Below are 17429 nucleotides of genomic sequence, written 5' to 3'. Positions count from 1 at the left end.
TGTACTTTGTCAAATGCTTTTTCTGCATCTATTGAGAGGATCATATGATTCTTGTTCTTTCTTTTGTTAATGTATTGTATCATGTTGATTGATTTGCGGATGTTGAACCAGCCTTGCAGCCCAGGGATAAATCCCGCTTGGTCATGTTGAATAATCCTTTTAATGTACTGTTGGACCCTATTGACTAGGATTTTGGTGAGAATTTTTGCATCCATGTTCATCAAGGATATTGGTCTGTAATTCTCCTTTTTGATGGGGTCTTTGTCTGGTTTTGGGATCAAGGTAATGGTGGCCTCATAAAATGAGTTTGGAAGTTTTCCTTCCATTTCTATTTTTTGGAACAGTTTCAGGAGAATAGGTATTAATTCTTCTTGAAATGTCTGATAGAATTCCCCCGGGAAGCCGTCTGGCCCTGGGCTTTTGTTTCTTGGGAGATTTTTGATGACTGTTTCAATTTCCTTAGTGGTTATAGGTCTGTTCAGGTTTTCTATTTCTTCCTGGTTCAATTTTGGTAGTTGATACATCTCTAGGAATGCACCCATTTCTTCCAGGTTCTCTAATTTGCTGGCATAGAGTTGCTCATAATATGTTCTTATAATTGTTTGTATTTCTTTGGTATTGGTTGTGATCTCTCCTCTTTCATTCATGATTTTGTTGATTTGGGTCATTTCTCTTTTCTTTTTGATCAGTCTGGCCAGGGGTTTATCAATCTTGTTAATTCTTTCAAAGAACCAGCTCCTCGTTTCATTGATCTGTTCTACTGTTCTTTTGGTTTCTAGTTCATTGATTTCTGCTCTGATCTTTATGATTTCTCTTCTCCTGCTGGGTTTAGGCTTTAGTTGCTGTTCTTTCTCCAGCTCCTTTAGGTGTAGGGTTAGGTTGTGTATTTGAGACCTTTCTTGTTTCTTGAGAAAGGCTTATATTGCTCTATACTTTCCTCTCAGGACTGCCTTTGCTGTATCCCAAAGATTTTGAACAGTGGTGTTTTCATTTTCATTGGTTTCCATGAATTTTTTTAATTCTTCTTTAATTTCCTGGTTGACCCATTCATTCTTTAGGAGGATGCCCTTTAGCCTCCATGTATTTGAGTTCTTTCCGACTTTCCTCTTGTGATTGAGTTCTAGTTTCAAAGCATTGTGGTCTGAAAATATGCAGGGAATAATCCCAATCTTTTGGTACCGATTGAGACCTGATTTGTGACCTAGGATGTGATCAATTCTGGAGAATGTTCCATGGGCAGTAGAGAAGAATGTGTATTCCGTTGCTTTGGGATGGAATGTTCTGAATATGTCTGTGAAGTCCATTTGGTCTTCAAATATGAAGCTTCCTCAGAAAATTAAAAGTAGAACTACCCTATGACCCATTTGGTCCAGTGTTTCATTTAAAGTCTTTATTTCCTTGTTGATCTTTTGCTTAGATGATCTGTCCATTTCAGTTAGGGGGGTGTTAAAGTCCCCCACTATTATTGTATTGTTGTCAATGTGTTTCTTTGCTTTTGTTATTAATTGTCTTATATAATTGGCTGCTCCCACGTTAGGGGCATAGATATTTACAATTGTTAGATCTTCTTGTTGGATAGAGCCTTTAAGTAGGATATAGTGTCCTTCTTCATCTCTTATTACAGTCTTTGTTTTAAAATCGAATTTGTCTGATATAAGGATTGCCACCCCAGCTTTCTTTTGGTGTCCATTAGCATGGTAAATGGTTTTCCACCCCCTCACTTTCGAGGTGGGGGTGTCTTTGGGTCCAAAATGAGTCTCTTGCAGACAGCATATCAATGGGTCTTGTTTTTTAATCCAATCTGATAGCCTGTGTCTTTTGATTGGGGCATTGAGCCCATTTACATTCAGGGTAACTATTGAAAGATATGAATTTAGTGCCATTGTATTGCCTGTAAGGTGACTGTTACTGTATATTGTCTGTGTTCCTTTCTGATCTATGCTGCTTTTAGGCTCTCTCTTTGCTTAGAGGACCCCTTTCAATATTTTTTGTAGGGCTGGTTTTGTGTTTGCAAATTCCTTTAGTTTTTGTTTGTCCTGGAAGCTTTTTATCTCTCCTTCTATTTTCAATGACAGCCTAGCTGGATATAGTATTCTTGGCTGCATATTTTTCTCGTTTAGTGCTGTGAAGATATCATGCCAGTCCTTTCTGGCCTGCCAGGTATCTGTGGATAGGTCTGTTGCCAATCTACTGTTTCTACCATTGTAGGTTACATATTTCTTTTCCCGAGCTGCTTTCAGGATTTTCTCTTTGTCTCTGAGACTCGTAAGTTTTACTATTAGATGTCAGGGTGTTGACCTATTTTTATTGATTTTGAGAGGGGTTCTCTGTGCCTCCTGGATTTTGATGCCTGTTTCCTTCCCCACATTAGGGAAGGTCTCTGCTATTATTTGCTCCAATATACCTTCTTCTTCTTCTTCTTTTTTTTTTTTTTAATAAGAGACAGAGAGAGAGACAGGCAGAGGGAGAAGCAGGCTCCCCGCCGAGCAGGGAGCCGATGTGGGACTCGATCCCAGGACCCTGTGATCATGACCTGAGCCGAAGGCAGACGCTTAATGACTGAGCCACCCAGGCGCCCTCTATTTTTTCTAATTAAACAAGTTAAAAAAATAGCTACCCTCATGAGTGTGAAGTGGTGTCTTACTGTGCTTGGTCCACTGTTGGATCTCTCAAGTCAGCCTTGCTTCTGAAGTCTTCAGTGTGTTCCCGCAGTCCCAGCTGTCTTTATGGTGTTACTGGGAGATGAGTCTCAATCTCCCACAAGCAGGAGAGAGGAGGCTCTGGATCCTGCCTCAGAAGTTGGGGTGGCCATGCTCACCCTTTGTCCTGTGTGCAGTGCAGGCCCTCTCACTGTCTGCTGGACAGGCCAGTGGGGCATCATCTCGGGCCAGAGTGTGGCGGGGGGAGGGAGCAGGTGACTCAGTGTGGGTCTTCACCTCCGCCAGGGGGTCCGCCGGGCCATGTGGAGAGGCTGACCCTTGGTGGCTCAGGGCAATAGATGCTTGTGGCTGCTCCTAATGTGGCTCCTCCTCTGAGTTTTGGTTATTTTCACTGGGTGAGAAGGAAGAAACCCTGTGAGTTTTGGCTGAGGGTTTTCGCGGCAGATTCACGGGATACAGTCTGAATCCCTGATTCTGACAAGGAACTAAAGCAACCTTTTAAGATTTCAACTTGCAATTTAGGGTAAGCTGCTTGACCCAGAGCAGATTCCCTGTGATCGACCAGCAAGGATGTCTCGTCCTGGACTGGCCATGAACTCTGGTTTGGACTTGGCAATACCAGGGCTAATGGAAAGGAAAATTTTAGGGGCGCCTGGGTGGCTCAGATGGTTAAGTGTCTGCCTTCTGCTCAGGTCATGATCCCAGCGTCCTGGGATCGAGCCCCACATCGGTCTCCTGGCTCAGTGGGGAGCCTGCTTCTCCCTCTGTCTCTGCTTCTCCCTCTGCTCATGCTCTCTCTCTCTCTGTAGCTCTCTCTCTCTCTCTGTCTGTCTCAAATAAATAAATAAAATCCTAAAAAAAATTGTTTAAAAAAAAAAGGAAAAATTTTAACACTTAACCATGGTGCTTAATATGTCCCTGACATGGTTTTAAGTGAACACTATTAGCTCTCTCAAGCCTCACGACATCTTTATGAGGTAGGGACTACCGTTGTGTCCATTTTACGTAAGAGGAAATGCAGGCCCAGGGTAATGAAGCAGCTTGTCCAGCGTCACACAGCTGGAACGTGGAGCTGGGATCTGAATCTAGGCAGCCGGGCTCCAGACCCAGGCTTTGGGGCATTTGAAGAAAGGATCAACGTCAGGGGCCTGATCAAATAAGACACTGCCTTTCCAGAATACTTCATATGTTTTTATTTTCCATTTACCCTTCATGACCACTCTGTGAGGCAGACATTTGTGTCATTCTCATTTTGCCCGAGGTGGAAACGGAGGCCTAGAGGCGTTCAGGGACTTTCCTAGGGAAGCTGGATGGCGTGTGGCAGGCACGTGCGTGAAAGGGACCCGGTGTGCGCTGTTGGTGGGAATGTAAGTTGGTGCAGCCACTGTGGAAAACAGTATGAAGCTTCCTCAGAAAATTAAAAGTAGGACTACCCTATGATCCAGCAACCCCACTTCTGAGTATCTAGCCGAAGGAAATGAAAGCAGGCTACTGGACGAAATAAGTCAATCAGAGAAAGACATGTATCATATGACCTCACTGATATGAGGAATTCTTAATCTCAGGAAACAAACTGAGGGTTGCTGGAGTGGTGGGGGGAGGGAGGGATGGGTGGCTGGGTGATAGACACTGGGGAGGGTATGTGCTATGGTGAGCACTGTGAATTGTGCAAGACTGTTGAATCACAGATCTGTACCTCTGAAACAAATAATGCAATATAGGTTAAGAAAAAAAAAAGAAGATAGCAGGAGGGGAAAAATGAAGGGGGGGAAATCGGAGGGGGAGACGAACCATGAGAGACGATGGACTCTGAAAAACAAACTGAGGGTTCTAGAGGGGAGGAGGGTGGGGGGATGGGTTAGCCTGGTGATGGGTATTAAAGAGGGCACGTTCTGCGTGGAGCACTGGGTGTTATGCACAAACAATGAATCATGGAACACTACATCAAAAACTAATGATGTAATGTATGGTGATTAACATAACAATAAAAAAAAAAAAAAAGCATAAGGAAGCTAACTGACCTGGCCAAAACTCTTTGACAGAGCCAGGAGTGGCATCTGGCCATCAAATTCTAATCAAGAATAATTTTCACCATTTCATGTTTTTTTTTTAACTTTGGATTGAAAATCAATAAGCAATTGAGATTTTTTCCTTAATAAATTATTTGAAATTGTTAAAAAAAAAAAAAAGCAGGCTACTGGAGAGATAACCTGCACTCCCACGGGCATTGCGGCATTATTCACAGTGGCCGAGATATGGAAACCACCTCAGGGTCTGCATGGGATAAGTGGCTAAAGAGCATGCGCGTGTGTGGCTGGGCAGCAGGTAGGCTTGGCCAAGGCCACGGCAGAGCCCCCGCTTGCTTCCTGCTCTCAGCCTCGGCCACTTGCTCATCCCCGGGAGACGTCAGTGCTTGGCCCTTCTGGCTGCCCTGGCTGCCCGCTCGTCACAGCGGGTCTGGGTGGCTGAGCACAGCCGCACAGGGGAGAGTCCGCCGAGCGTGGGGAGCACGGTGGAACCAGACGGCAGAGTGGGGAGGAGCTCAGAAGCCATTGGACTGGGGGAAAAGGTGGGGCAGGCAGGACACTTCTTAAGGTCTGGGAGAGAGGGGTGCTATCCTTTATCCTGTGTGCAGTGGGAGCCCCTGAAGGCGTTTGAGGAAGAGAATGGCCAGATTAGAGCTGGCCTTTAGGAGGCTGGGTTTGGTCTCTGTGTGTCTGATGGCTCAGGGCCTCAGCTGGCTGAGTTCCAACAGCCTGTCTTCCTAGTTTGCCTATGACTTCCTTTTGCTACCTGTCAGAGTGTCACTGTCTTTCAGCGGCTGTAAACTCTCAAAGGTCACCGGCTTTTGTAGGTCACCAGCTTCCATGTTTAGTTTGCTGGCTAGTGGCAGCAGAGCTCACGCCCGGGCAATCCTGGTCTTATCTTTGACCCTCCCATGGCAATGCAGGGCAGGCGTTACGGTGTTCTTAGTGTCTGGAACATACAGATGAACCAGCTGGGCATCAAACCTAGGTTTCTCCCTGGGATGGCTTCTTTTCTCTGGAAAACTCCTACTGACCTTTCCAGATGCTTCCTCTCCTGGGATGGCTGTTGGCTCCCTCACAGAATATGAGAGCTGCTGCCCCTAAACCCTGACAGTACTTTTATCTGTCCCAGATTTCATTGTGTTAGAGGTATTTGTCTTATTTTCCCAGGCAGGCTCTGAGTGCCTTGAAGGAAGGGTCTGGTCTTTGTTATGTCTGCACCCAGCTCAGAGTTAAATACTTGATTGGGCACAGTCATCCAAGAATAGGCATTGTCTGTTCACTGACACCTGTGTATGCAGGCCCTGGGATATAGCCATGAACAAAGCAGAGCAAGTCCCCCACCTGCCCTTGGGGGGCTCAGCCTACTGGAGGCTCTGCATGTGACCTCCACTTCCATAAATCTTTCTGAGGGACAGACTTTATGCTGCCTTCCTCATATCTGGGGAAATGTTCTATTATAAGACAAGGTCTTTGATAACGTGAGAGGTAAAAGTGCTCTCTTTCAGGACAGGGGCTATTTACCTTGTATCCTCCCAAACACTGACAGAACGCAGTTCTCTGATGTTGGTCGGTTGTAGGTGTTTGCGACACATGTGTGGAATGGAGCTGGAGCAGGAACAGACTCTGGGTAAGAGTTGACTCCAGGACCGGGCCCGCGCACTCACCAGTCACGCACTGTTAGAACATGTCCAGCTCCAAGAGTTCTCTACAAAAAGAATTAGATTTTAGAGGCAGATAGGGGCCTGACGAGATGCAATCAGACTGCAAAAGAATTGGTTTTAATTCGAGACCTTGCCTCCAACAGGTTGTGTTCCCTCTCTTGTCATTTCCCCAGTTCCAGGACTCCCTTTTGAGTTTTAGAAGCAGCAGCACACGGATGTCTTTCCCAGGCCACTTGGCCGAGACCAGGCCCTGCCTTGGGAAACACAGAAAGCTGGAAGGCTGGAGAGAGGGGCATCTGGAGTTTGTGGTCTGCGAGTGACAGAGCTACCAGAGGATCCTCTCTCTCCAACACACTCACCCAGTGTCAGGGCCACCGCAAACCAGAGAAAGGGCACCAGAACCAGGACACCAGGGTTTCCAACAACTCAGCCTGTGGTAGCCGGAAGGATGGCTCCAGGCTTGGCTTGGCCATTGCTCCAGCTGGTCAAGTTACTGTCCTTCCTCCTGCCTCAGATTCCACATGAGCAGCATGAGGAGGTTGGATGGAGGGTCTTAAATGCTCTTTTGGCTTTTTGTAGGAAGAAGCAGGGGCTCTGGTGTCAGGCACACCTGGATTTCAAAGGAAGGGAGCTTCAGAGGTAGGGTGCAGGTGGTAGGAATGGCTGCATAGGTTTTAGAGACAGCCACACTTGGTTTCCAACGCTGGCTCTGCCCCTTGTTAGCTATTTATTTGGGGGCAAGTTTTGTAACTTTCGGGAGACTGAGTTTCTGATGTAGAAACAGTGATGGGCCCTCCACCCTGGGTGGTTGGGGGAATCATCTGTAACGAGATGTTGCAGGGAAAGCGTGGAACAAGGGTGTGGCACAGAGAAAGCCTAGAGTCAATATGGGGGATGGCAGTGGTATTTGGAGATGCTGGGCACCTGTCCAGGTGCCCTTGAGGCTGGCAGGTGGGCACATGGTACTCCCAGAAAGAAATACATATAGAGATGTATATTTCCATCCAAAGGTTGCTTGCACGTTCTGGACCAGGGCTGCAGGAACAGGCAGATGACCCTCAACTGTCATGAGTGTCTCTACCTCCACGGTGACAGGCAAGCCCAGAGCTGCTGGCCGGAGCTGGGCTGGCCCTGCCATTCCTGGGCTCTGAACCTCCATGTAGCCCATGTAGGTGAATCCAGGTGAATTATGAGACTCTGGGTGAGTCCCGGGTCTCCGGGCCCAGTCCTGCCTTGCTGGGTGTATGGCCTGGGCTGTGGGTCTGGGTGAACATGCTCTCCACCCCTTTCCAGTGCGCAGGTCCAAGGCCGCGGACGAAGAGAGGAGCTGCCGAGCTCAGCGCGCCAGGGACGAGTACCGGCGCCACTCCCTCCGCGCCATCCAGAAGGGCACGGTCGCCGGCCTCAGCTCCATGTTCCAAGAGCTTGGCCAGAGCCGCGAGCAGGAGGCCAGACTCTACCACCACCTCCCAGGCCCCGGGCTTCCACCACCCCTCGCCATACCTGTCAGGTGGGTCTGGGGGACCCTGCAAATGCAGCGTGGCTGGGGGATCCAGTCCCTGCTCTGCTCCAACAGCTATGAAATTTGGAGCTAGTCATTTCCCCGCCGTGGGCCTCAGTGTTCAAGTCTGTGTAATGGGGCCAGAGCAGGGCAGTGAGGAGTCTGGTTGGAGATTTCTTTTTTTTTAAATTTTTTACTGTTATGTTAATCACCATACATTACATCATTAGTTTTTGATGTAGTGTTCCATGATTCATTGTTTGTGCATAACACCCAGTGCTCCTGGTTGGAGATTTCTAATAGCCCCAGAGTTCTGGGAGTCTTAACATTTTGGGGTCTAGAATTCTTTTGAGAATCTAAAGAAAGCTGTGCACCCTCTTCCCTCCAAGATGTGCATATGAAAATACCCAAAAATGTTTGCATATAATTTCAAGCTCTTAAACGTCCACACACCCCAAGAACTTGTAATATAAGACCTCAAATGGGTTAAATATGGCCCAGCTGCTTGGAAACCAGGGCTGGCTGCTTTTTCTAACCACAGGTAGTGCTGGTGCATCCCTGGTTCTGATAACAGGTTTGCAGATGAGCGTGGTTGAGTCCTGAGGGTCCTCACACACACTGGTGTCTCTGGAGTGGCTTGGCAGGGGCACTTAGGTGGCTGCCCATCATTGCCAGAACCCAAGGTCAAGAGGTTGCCTGGAGCCTTTCCACTTTCCGCCTGTGCCCACCTTAGGCCAGCCCCAAGGTTGGTGCCCCACACCTCCATCCTTGCTGAGTAACTACTGCCCCATGAGGGTGCGTGGTGAGTGCCTGCTGGGTCCCTGAACCATGGTTAACCTGTAGAAGAGTACGTTCTGAGTTTTACTTTAATTGGGATTTAGGATTATTCATAACTCCCTTCTCCCTCTCCCTGCGGGCTAGAGAGGGCTGACCATACCTGCGTTTCTTCCTTCCTTTCTTCTCTTCCTCCCTCCCTCCTTCCCTCCCTCCCTCCCTTCCTTCCTTGTCATTTATATGATTCACAAACCACGAAGTTTAAAAAGAAATATGGAAAATGGTTGCCTTCCATTCCTACCTCCACCTACTTAGTTCTCCCCGGCCCTGTAGGGGAGCACTGTCCTCAGTGTTTTTGTGCACCACCCCCCCAGTTCCTTTGTGTAGTTGATGACCTGAAAAGTCGTAGCCCTGTCTTGTGTTTTTGTTTTTGTTTTTGTTTTTTTGTTTTTTTGTTTTTTTTAGAAAAGGTTGCATACTATACACATGGCTCTGCATCTTGACTTTTATTTCCATTTAACTATATTTTGGAGGTCTTTTCATATCAATTCTTAGCTAGTCATTTATTTTTATTTAGTTTTTTTTTTTTTTGACAGATAGAGACACAGTGAGAGAGAGAACCAAGCAGGAGGAGTGGCAGAGGGAGAAGCAGGCTTCCCGCTGAGCAGGGAGCCCGATGTGGGGCTTGATCCCAGGACCCCAGGATCATGACCTGAGCCGAAGGCAGATGCTTAACGACTGAGCCACCCAGGCTCCCTATTTAGTTTTTTTTTTTTTTTTAAGATTTTCTTTTTAAGTAATCTCTACACCTGATGTGGGACTCGAACTCACTTCCCGAGATCAAGCGTCCCATGCTCCACTGACTGAGCCAGCCAGCCACCCTGGCTTAGTTTCCTTTTTTATAACTGCATCATGTTCACTCCGCAGATGTGCTAGAAATTATTTATCAAAAACTCTGTTAATGAACATTGGAGTTGTTTGAAATCCTTGGTTATGACCAGCAGTGCCCTTAATGAATAACACTGTAGACGTTCATTTTACACACGGGCCACGCTGGGAGGGAGGCTGGTGGCTGGCCTCTCTGGGTGCGTGGGTCTGCCGCTCCTGGTACACGAGGGTCTTCCTTCATGGATGCTGATGTTCGTGCTCTGCAATTCTAGAGGGGAAAAAAAATGCCTTTTCTCTCCCTCAAACACCCCCTCCTCTTCTCTTTTCCATTCCCATCTGTGTGGCTTTTTTGGAAGCAAGCGATAACAGTGCTCTTTTGGGAAAAATAATAGTAGTTGGTGCATTATTATCTGCAAAGTGCCTTCATGCACCTGGACTCATTTAATTCACTCCACAGGCATGAGTGTGGGCACTGTGCTGATTCATTCTCACAGTGGCCTTCCCTCCCCTCCCTTCCCCTCCCCTCCCTTCCCCTCTCCTCCCATTCCCCTCCCCTCCCTCCCCGACTCTCCACACTTCCGTCTCTCTTCTCAGCAGGACCTGGGAGCGCCCACTGAGACCTGTCTCCAGAGAAGTCATAGTCCGCTGGTTTAAGGAGGAGCAGCTGCCTCGCAGAGCTGGCTTTGAGAGGAACACTGAGTCCATCGCCCCCTGGTTCCATGGTAGGATGGCTTTCCGGCTCCCTGGGGCAGACAGTTTCCACCTGTCTGCCTCTCTCCAGGGTTGGGAGGAGGTCCTGAGGGACTGTTGTCATCAGGGGCAGTGGAGGACTTTGGACTTGGCTACTTTCGCGCTGCCCCCACAGAGACTGGCCAGTCTCCCAGCGTTAAGGATCAGCTCTCCTGGGTCACCTGGGGGACAGTGGCATGGAGACAGGTCCCATGGCTGCCCTCTGTTTGCTCATTGAATGTGCTGAGCTCAAGGCAGAGTTTGATTTCCCCAGGGCATGAGCTGAAATGCTGAGTGGCGTTCATCAAGGCCTTAGGGACCAAGGCAAACATCTCCGAGCAGGAGTCCAGGAGACTGGAGGCGCCAGGGATTCTGAATGTGCATTCATTCCCCTCTCTCTGCTGGAGAAGGATGACCACGATCTTGCCCACTGCCCCCACTCACAGCCTCCTTGGCCATCCAGAGGCGTCTTCTCTATACTCACAAGACAGGGAGCTCCCCTTGCACTTGGTGGACAGGGCCCACATCTTGTGGTCTGAGCCTGCATCCCAGATCCTGGCCATAGACAGGCACACAGCAGGCTCTGAACAAATATCTGTTGATTAGATGACAGAACAGCTGAATGAAGAGGTCAGAGTCACCCAAGCAGAAGGCTCCCTGGAAGTGTCTAACTCCTCATTTTTCAGATAAGGAAACAGGTCCAGATTGGGGAGAAAGTTTTCATCATATCACCGATAGCCTTGTAAAGTCAAGTTCAAGAATATATCTCAAGCTCATGATCCCAGTCCAGTGATCTGAACCTGGAGAGGACTCAAACCGGGAAACAGGATTGTAATTTCAGCAGAGACTTGCTACAGTGAAATAGGAGTCGTTACTGGCCATCAACCTCTTCTGTATCAGTTAGCTATTGTGACATAACAAATCACCCCAAAACTCAGGAGCTGAAAACAAATAAGCACTTATTGTTTACTCATAAATTTCTGAATCGACTAGGCAGTTCTTCTGGGATGGGCCAGGCTCAGATGATCTGAGCTGAGCTTGCTCATGTGTCCCCAGATAGCGGGCTGGTCTCCTGGGTGCTTTATCCAGGACAGACTTGCCCAAGACATCTCTTCTCTGCTCCATATGATTTCTTACTCTCCAGCAGCCTGGCCAGACTGCCAGGTTTCTCTGGATAAGTTGCATGCTGGCCTTGCTCCCGGAGTCTTCCCTCCCTCATCAGCACTGAGCCCCGGTTTGTCTGAGGACTCGCCTGGTCAGAATGGATCTCTTCGGCTGCAGTTAGCATCCATCAGACCCTGACCTGCCTTTGCTTCACTTCTGCCTGCCTCTGGGGAGCTTGGCCAGCCTCCACCTTGGCCTGTGTCTCCCCTTGCAATGTGAACTACATACCTGCTTCCTGACCAGCCTCCATGTGTTCTCAGTTCCATCCAGATGGAGAGCATGACCCTCAGTGCCATGATGGGCACTAGAGACCCTGTGTTCTTAAGGGCTAATGGGGAGGCCCTCACAGGCAAGCTGTGGGCGTGGCTCCAGCTCTAGGAAAGGCAGCTGGAGTGAAATCATGCAGGGGCAAGCAAGGCCATGTGCACCTTCAACCCCATCTTCAGGAGCCCAAAGAGTTTATGAACTGTTGAGTGTAGGTGGTAGCCATACTACAGGTGGGATGACTGAAATGTAGCATTTTTCAGGGACTGTCCAAGGTCATAAAGGTCACAGAGGCACCACCCAGTTCATGCAGGAATGTCTTCACAGGTTTGCCTGTTTCACTCTGGCCCCTCTACAATTTATCCTTCACATAGCATCCTGCGAATATTTTAAATATAAATCAGATCCTGTCACTCCCTTGCTTAATACCTTTATATTTGCAATGAATTTCAAACTCCATGCTGGGGCCTGCAAGGCCCCCGATGATGGGTCCAGCTTCCTGCTTCAGCCTCATACCACAATTCTCTCTTTGTCCACCTTGCTTCTACAACTCTGGCTTTTTCCCTCTTCCTCAAACAAGCCGTTTTCTTTTCTACCCCAGGCCCTCTGCACCTGCTTTTAATCTGCCTGGTATTGCTCTTTTCCTAGCTTTTTGCATGGACGATGCATTCTTATTTCTCATCTCAAATATCCCCTTCTGAGAGAGGCCTTTCCTGAATCCTCACCTAAAGAAGCCTTTGCCAGTTTCTCTCAACTCACTATGCTCATCTCTTTAAGAGTGCTCACCCGATTGGTATTTATGTTGTTATTTGCTTTTGTCTGTTCTCCTACCTGAACGTGAGCCTGTGAAACTAAGGCCTTGTTCATTTTCTCTGAATGCCTAAAGAATGGGTGAAGGTGGGAATCAAGTGCCAGATTAGATCCAGTCTTCCCAGTCCCAGAGAATAGCCGTCGCTTCTCCACACTGGGCCCTGGTAGGTCTCGTAGGTGTGTGGGTCTCCTGAGGGCCTGATGAGTGAGTTTCAGTGGGAGCTGTCCACTTGTAGCCTGCCCCCTTCTCCAGGTATCTATATCTGTAGGGTATGTAGGATGGAGAGGCTCCTGATGGCCCAGAAAGAAAAGAGTCAACATTCACAGGTGACTGAGGCACACAGCCCCCAAGCTGGTCCTGGGGGATTCCCTGCTTCTCACTTCGCTCCCAGTTATGTAGCCCTGAGAATATTGCTGCTTTCCTTTTCATTCATCCATTAGAAGCACAGAAGGACATCAGGAGCATCTTAGGCGCCTGCGTAGTGCAGCTCCAAAGTTCTGCGGAGGAGGGGGTGGGGCTGGGGCCCCTGGGGGCTCCGCAGTGCTTGCTGCAGCTGGCGGAGAAGGCACGACAGGGGTGCTCAAATTCATCTCTTAGCTTTATTTTCTATCCTGATGAAAAAAATAAACTTTTTATATTGTCACGGAACAAACAGAACCGTGATTTAAGTCTCATAATTTATGTAACTGATTTCATGTTCTCTTGACAGTTCTATCATAAAGCATGCGGGAAAGTTGCTAATCCCCAGACTGGAGCTATTTAGTGACAAAGTTTTTATTGATATGTGACAGAATGAAAAGAAAAAGGCTCATGGACGGAGGGTGGCCCACCGTCTTTGCTTGGAAAGGACTGTGTCGTATTCTAAGATGATCTCCTTTCCTCCATTGTAGTATGAAAATGTTCTATCTTTTATGAATTGGTGGTGATAGTAAGTGGTAGTTATTTTTATATATTGCCTTTGCTCAGAAAAGCAAAAAGCTAGCAGCCCCATGTTGGTTTCTAAACTCTTGAGAGTAACTTTGCTTCATACCTAAAATCCCAAAGTCTGGAACTACTGGTATGGTCCAACCTCTTCCCCAGTGGAGGCATTCTGTGACAGCATCCCTGAGAGGCGCCCCCCCTGCCCCCGGCCCAGTCCTTCCAGAGAGTGAGCTATTGCCCATACCGCCCACAGGCAGCCTGCACCCGTTTAACTGTGAGGGAGTCTTTGCCAAGGTGGGCTGGGGGCTCTGCTCTCAACTGCTCTTGAGAGCACCTCACAGCGGGGGTGGCTCTGCTCCCCGAATCTCCCACGCTCCCCTTGGGACCAGCAGGCTAGCCCAGGCATGCTCTTCCCAGCAACCAGAGAGCAAGTGGCATTCTAGGCTTGTGAGTCTAGTCTTCGAAGCAGGACGCTGGCAACTTTCACCTCATAACATTGGCCACGATATGTCACAGAGTTCAGGCGTGGGAAAGTGTATCCTGCTCCTTTCCCGTGAGGAGCTGCAAAGCTGTGTGTCAAAAGGTGTGACGACAAGGAGGGAGAGAGAACTTGACGATAATGGAAACGGTTACAACCCCAGTATAAATCTTTTCTTTCCTGGGTAAAACATTCCTTATTATTTTAGCTGGGTTTTAACTATTTTTTTAAGAAAATACTTTATTTATTTATTTTAGAGAGAGAGCGCACGAGAGAGGGGAGGGGCAGAGGGAGAGGGAGAGAAACTCAAGCAGACGCCACATGGAGAGTGGAGCCCGATGTGGGGCTCGATCTCACGACCCTGAGCTCATGACCTGAGCTGACATCAAGAGTTGGACGCTTAACTGACTGAGCCACCCAGGCACCCCAATTTAGCTGGGTTTTAGATGGAGATTAAAAATGACCACTGTGACTCCTGGTTCCTTCCCTACCCTCAAACACATTTGGATACATTGTATGCGCCAAAGAGTAATGTGAACGAGGAGTCTGAAGATACGGGGCCCACTCTAGAACCTAGCAGCTCTGTGACCTTGGGCGTGTCCTTTAAATCCCCATCTATGAAATTGAGATTTTAACATTGGTTTCACAGGACTTATGGAGATCAAGCCAACAAACGTGCTTTGTCCACCATAATGAGCCATGTTGGTGTGAGTGCTGATGTCTCTCGGAGTCTGAGGTGGGCCACAAGAGAAGCCACCCACTCTGGGAAACAGAGTTCAGAGGTGGGGGGAGGGGGAGGAGAACTGGCTTCCTGCTGGGACCAAGGAGTTCTCAATAGTCTCCTCTGTTAAAAAGAGAAAGTGGTAAAGTTATTCCTCCTTTCTCCTTTGTTCATTGTCATGTTCCAGGGGTTGTAAGAGAGACTTCTAGTTCTATAAAAATACTCCCAAGAAAAGCTCGTGCATCTGAGCTTGGCTTTGGGGGAAAAATCTATTTTTGGACTTCAACATGTATCTAAAATTATTAAGAACATCCTCTGTCTGAACATTGGCTCAGTCGGACCCCATTTCTCTTTCTGTGCTTAACTTGTAGAAAAACAGTCACAGTGTGATCCATAGTTTATTGTCTTGGCAACAACCCACTGGCTGTCTTGCCACTTACCCTTAGGGCTTGGTGGGGGACGGTGCTAGGCAGTGGGTGATGTGGTTGGTGTTGGTAAACTATTCCCACAGGACCCCGTTCAGGTCCTGGGAGTGGATCTTGAGCACGGCCTCGCCTGCATTCAGGTGGGGTGTTATTGTCCTGCCTTTTCAGACAAGCACAAAGTGGGGGCTTCCCCAGGGAGGAGTTACTCCCCCCCACCCCCCCACATAGACAGTGCAGTCTACAGGGAGCCTAGCAGTGGGGGGGTGGCTTTCCATGCAAAGCTTGAGCTCCCAAGTGGAATGGGCACTGCTTCCTACCTTTCCACACTGACTTCAGAGCATAGTTAGAGGACAGGAACGTTGAAGGTCCTAGGGCTGCGAGGTTCTAGAATGGGCCCAAACCTTCAGACTCCTTGTTCACCTTGCCCTTGGTCCCAACGCATCTCAATGTGTTTGAGGTTCAAGGGAAGGAAATAGAGGTCATTGTGGTCATTTTCAGTGACTAACCAGGGGAATGTTTGTTTTGGAAAAGCCTTGGTGTGGGATGGGTGGGAGAATAGAGCCACCATTTCTCAATCTCTGGAGTTTTGTCTTGAGAAGAGAAGACTATTCTAAGATGATAGGACCAGGGCTGGGGGCTAGGACTTACGAAGAGAGTCCTAGCATTGGGATTCGAGTTGGACCCCAACAGAGCGTCAAGCTCCTCTCTTGAAGAAAGAGCTTTTTGGTGGTTACAGCTCACTGTTGGGCAGTCTGGATGGCTGGTGGCCTCATCGGATGGGGTGGGGGCCTTTAAGCATTCTGTCCGTAGTGCCCAGGGTGCACTGTGATTCTGAGTGCATGTTCTGCTGGCAGCACTCCAGGACCAGGGGCTCTGCTCCTGCTGAGCCTCTAGCGTTTTCTCTGGTGCGCAGGTGCATTGGAAACTATGGCCAGGGCACAGGGCCACTAGGGGGCGCCTGGGAGCCTGCGGGCTGAGAATGAAGGGTGACTGTTGGCTTCTTCACCTTGCTCATTTCTCTATTGCTGGTGGTGTTTCTGGCCTAGGAGCTGAGGTACAGGCAGTGGGGACCCCCTCTGGATGGCTCTTCTGGGAGTCCTGCAGGCGAAAGACAGACTCACCAGGCCGTTCTGCCCGGAGGCAGCTTCTTGTGAAGTGGGAAAGATTGTGCTTGGAAGGCAGAGGCTGAGTGGGAATGGAGTCTAGACTCAGCTCCTCCAACTGCATGGCTTGGGAGGTCTCCTCTTCTCTGAGCTGCACAGAGCAGGGAGGACTTGGATTGGCTGACCGTAGGTGACCCTCCTAGCATGATGCAGCTGTGCAGTCTTGCGTGTCTGCAGAGTGGTGTAGATGTACAGGGTGGCTTGATGGGTATCATCTCATGGGAACTCTCAACTGCTCTTGACCCAGTCATGGTTCGCTTTTTACTGGTGACCATACTGAGGCCCAGAGAGCTTGAGAAACTAGCCCCTGTTGGCTTCTGGATCCTGGTCTTTCCTACTCCATTTTGGAGGTTCCTTGAATATACTGCTACCAAGGGAGAGAGATTGGGGCACAAAAGTCTTCCCTCTGGATTCACTGTCCCTTACTGTATATTCATTTGAAGCTCTTTTTTTTTCTTCAAGATTTTATTTATTTATCTGAGAGAGAGAGAGAGAGAGAGTGAATGAGAGGGAGAGGGAGAGAAAATCTGAAGCAGACTCTGCACTGAGCACAGCCCACTGTGGGGCTCAATCCCACAACTGTGAGATCATGACCTGAGTTGAAACCCGAAGTTGGATGCTAACTGACTGAGCCACCCAGGCGCCCCTCATTTGAACCTCTTTTAGATGCAGCCTGAGCTCTTTATTTTAAACCTTACCCCTGCTCATTCTGTGACCTTGTGGAGTGGAGCTGCTACTGGTCTCCTGGCCCAGCTAGAGGGAAAATCTGGGAATGCCCTGTTTGGCCTTTGAGATTACTTTCAGAAGCTAGCATTTCTGGAGCCGAGATGGAAAGAATGAGCCAGCTCGGGCCCTGTTCTTGGTGTCCAAGATCAGTGGGAGGAGAAGGAGCCATGGTGAGGCTTTGGAAGTTGTGGAGACGTGGCAGCCGGTACGGGGGCCGGGCAACCATGACCCATGGCCCAAGTCCATGTTAAGCAAGGACTGACTGCAGAGAAAGTAGTCATACCCACTTTGTAGTGGTGTTACAAGGATTAAGTGTATGGTATTTATAAAGTGTTTAGAACATTCCTGACGTAAAATAAATGCTTCCATTTATTATATGGAATAAATAAACACGATAGCTTTTGGAGATGCATATGAGGATTTGAATATGTAAATGGTGGCCTCTGACCCTGAGGCCGGGTCACTGCTCTCACTCGGAAGTAAAGAAAAAGATGACATCAAATGATTGCATAA

General features: G+C 48.5%; 1 protein-coding gene across 1 annotated transcript in view; it reads left to right on the top strand.

Annotated features, from left to right (window-relative positions):
- Window positions 1-17429, top strand: part of SH2D4B (SH2 domain containing 4B) — a 106940-nt gene that overhangs the window by 70350 nt on the left and 19161 nt on the right. The window contains exons 5-6 of the mRNA XM_073878735.1: window positions 7645-7861; window positions 10112-10236. Coding sequence (XP_073734836.1) covers window positions 7645-7861; window positions 10112-10236 — 342 coding nt within the window. The remainder of the gene's footprint in view (window positions 1-7644; window positions 7862-10111; window positions 10237-17429) is intronic.

Source organism: Callorhinus ursinus, unplaced genomic scaffold, assembly GCF_003265705.2.
Source record: "Callorhinus ursinus isolate GAN/ISIS: 27379988/994484 unplaced genomic scaffold, GSC_fseal_2.0 scaffold31, whole genome shotgun sequence".
Taxonomy (NCBI): Eukaryota; Metazoa; Chordata; class Mammalia; order Carnivora; family Otariidae; genus Callorhinus; species Callorhinus ursinus.
Note: the sequence above shows the minus strand (reverse complement) of the source record. Positions and strands in the feature narration are given on the sequence as shown.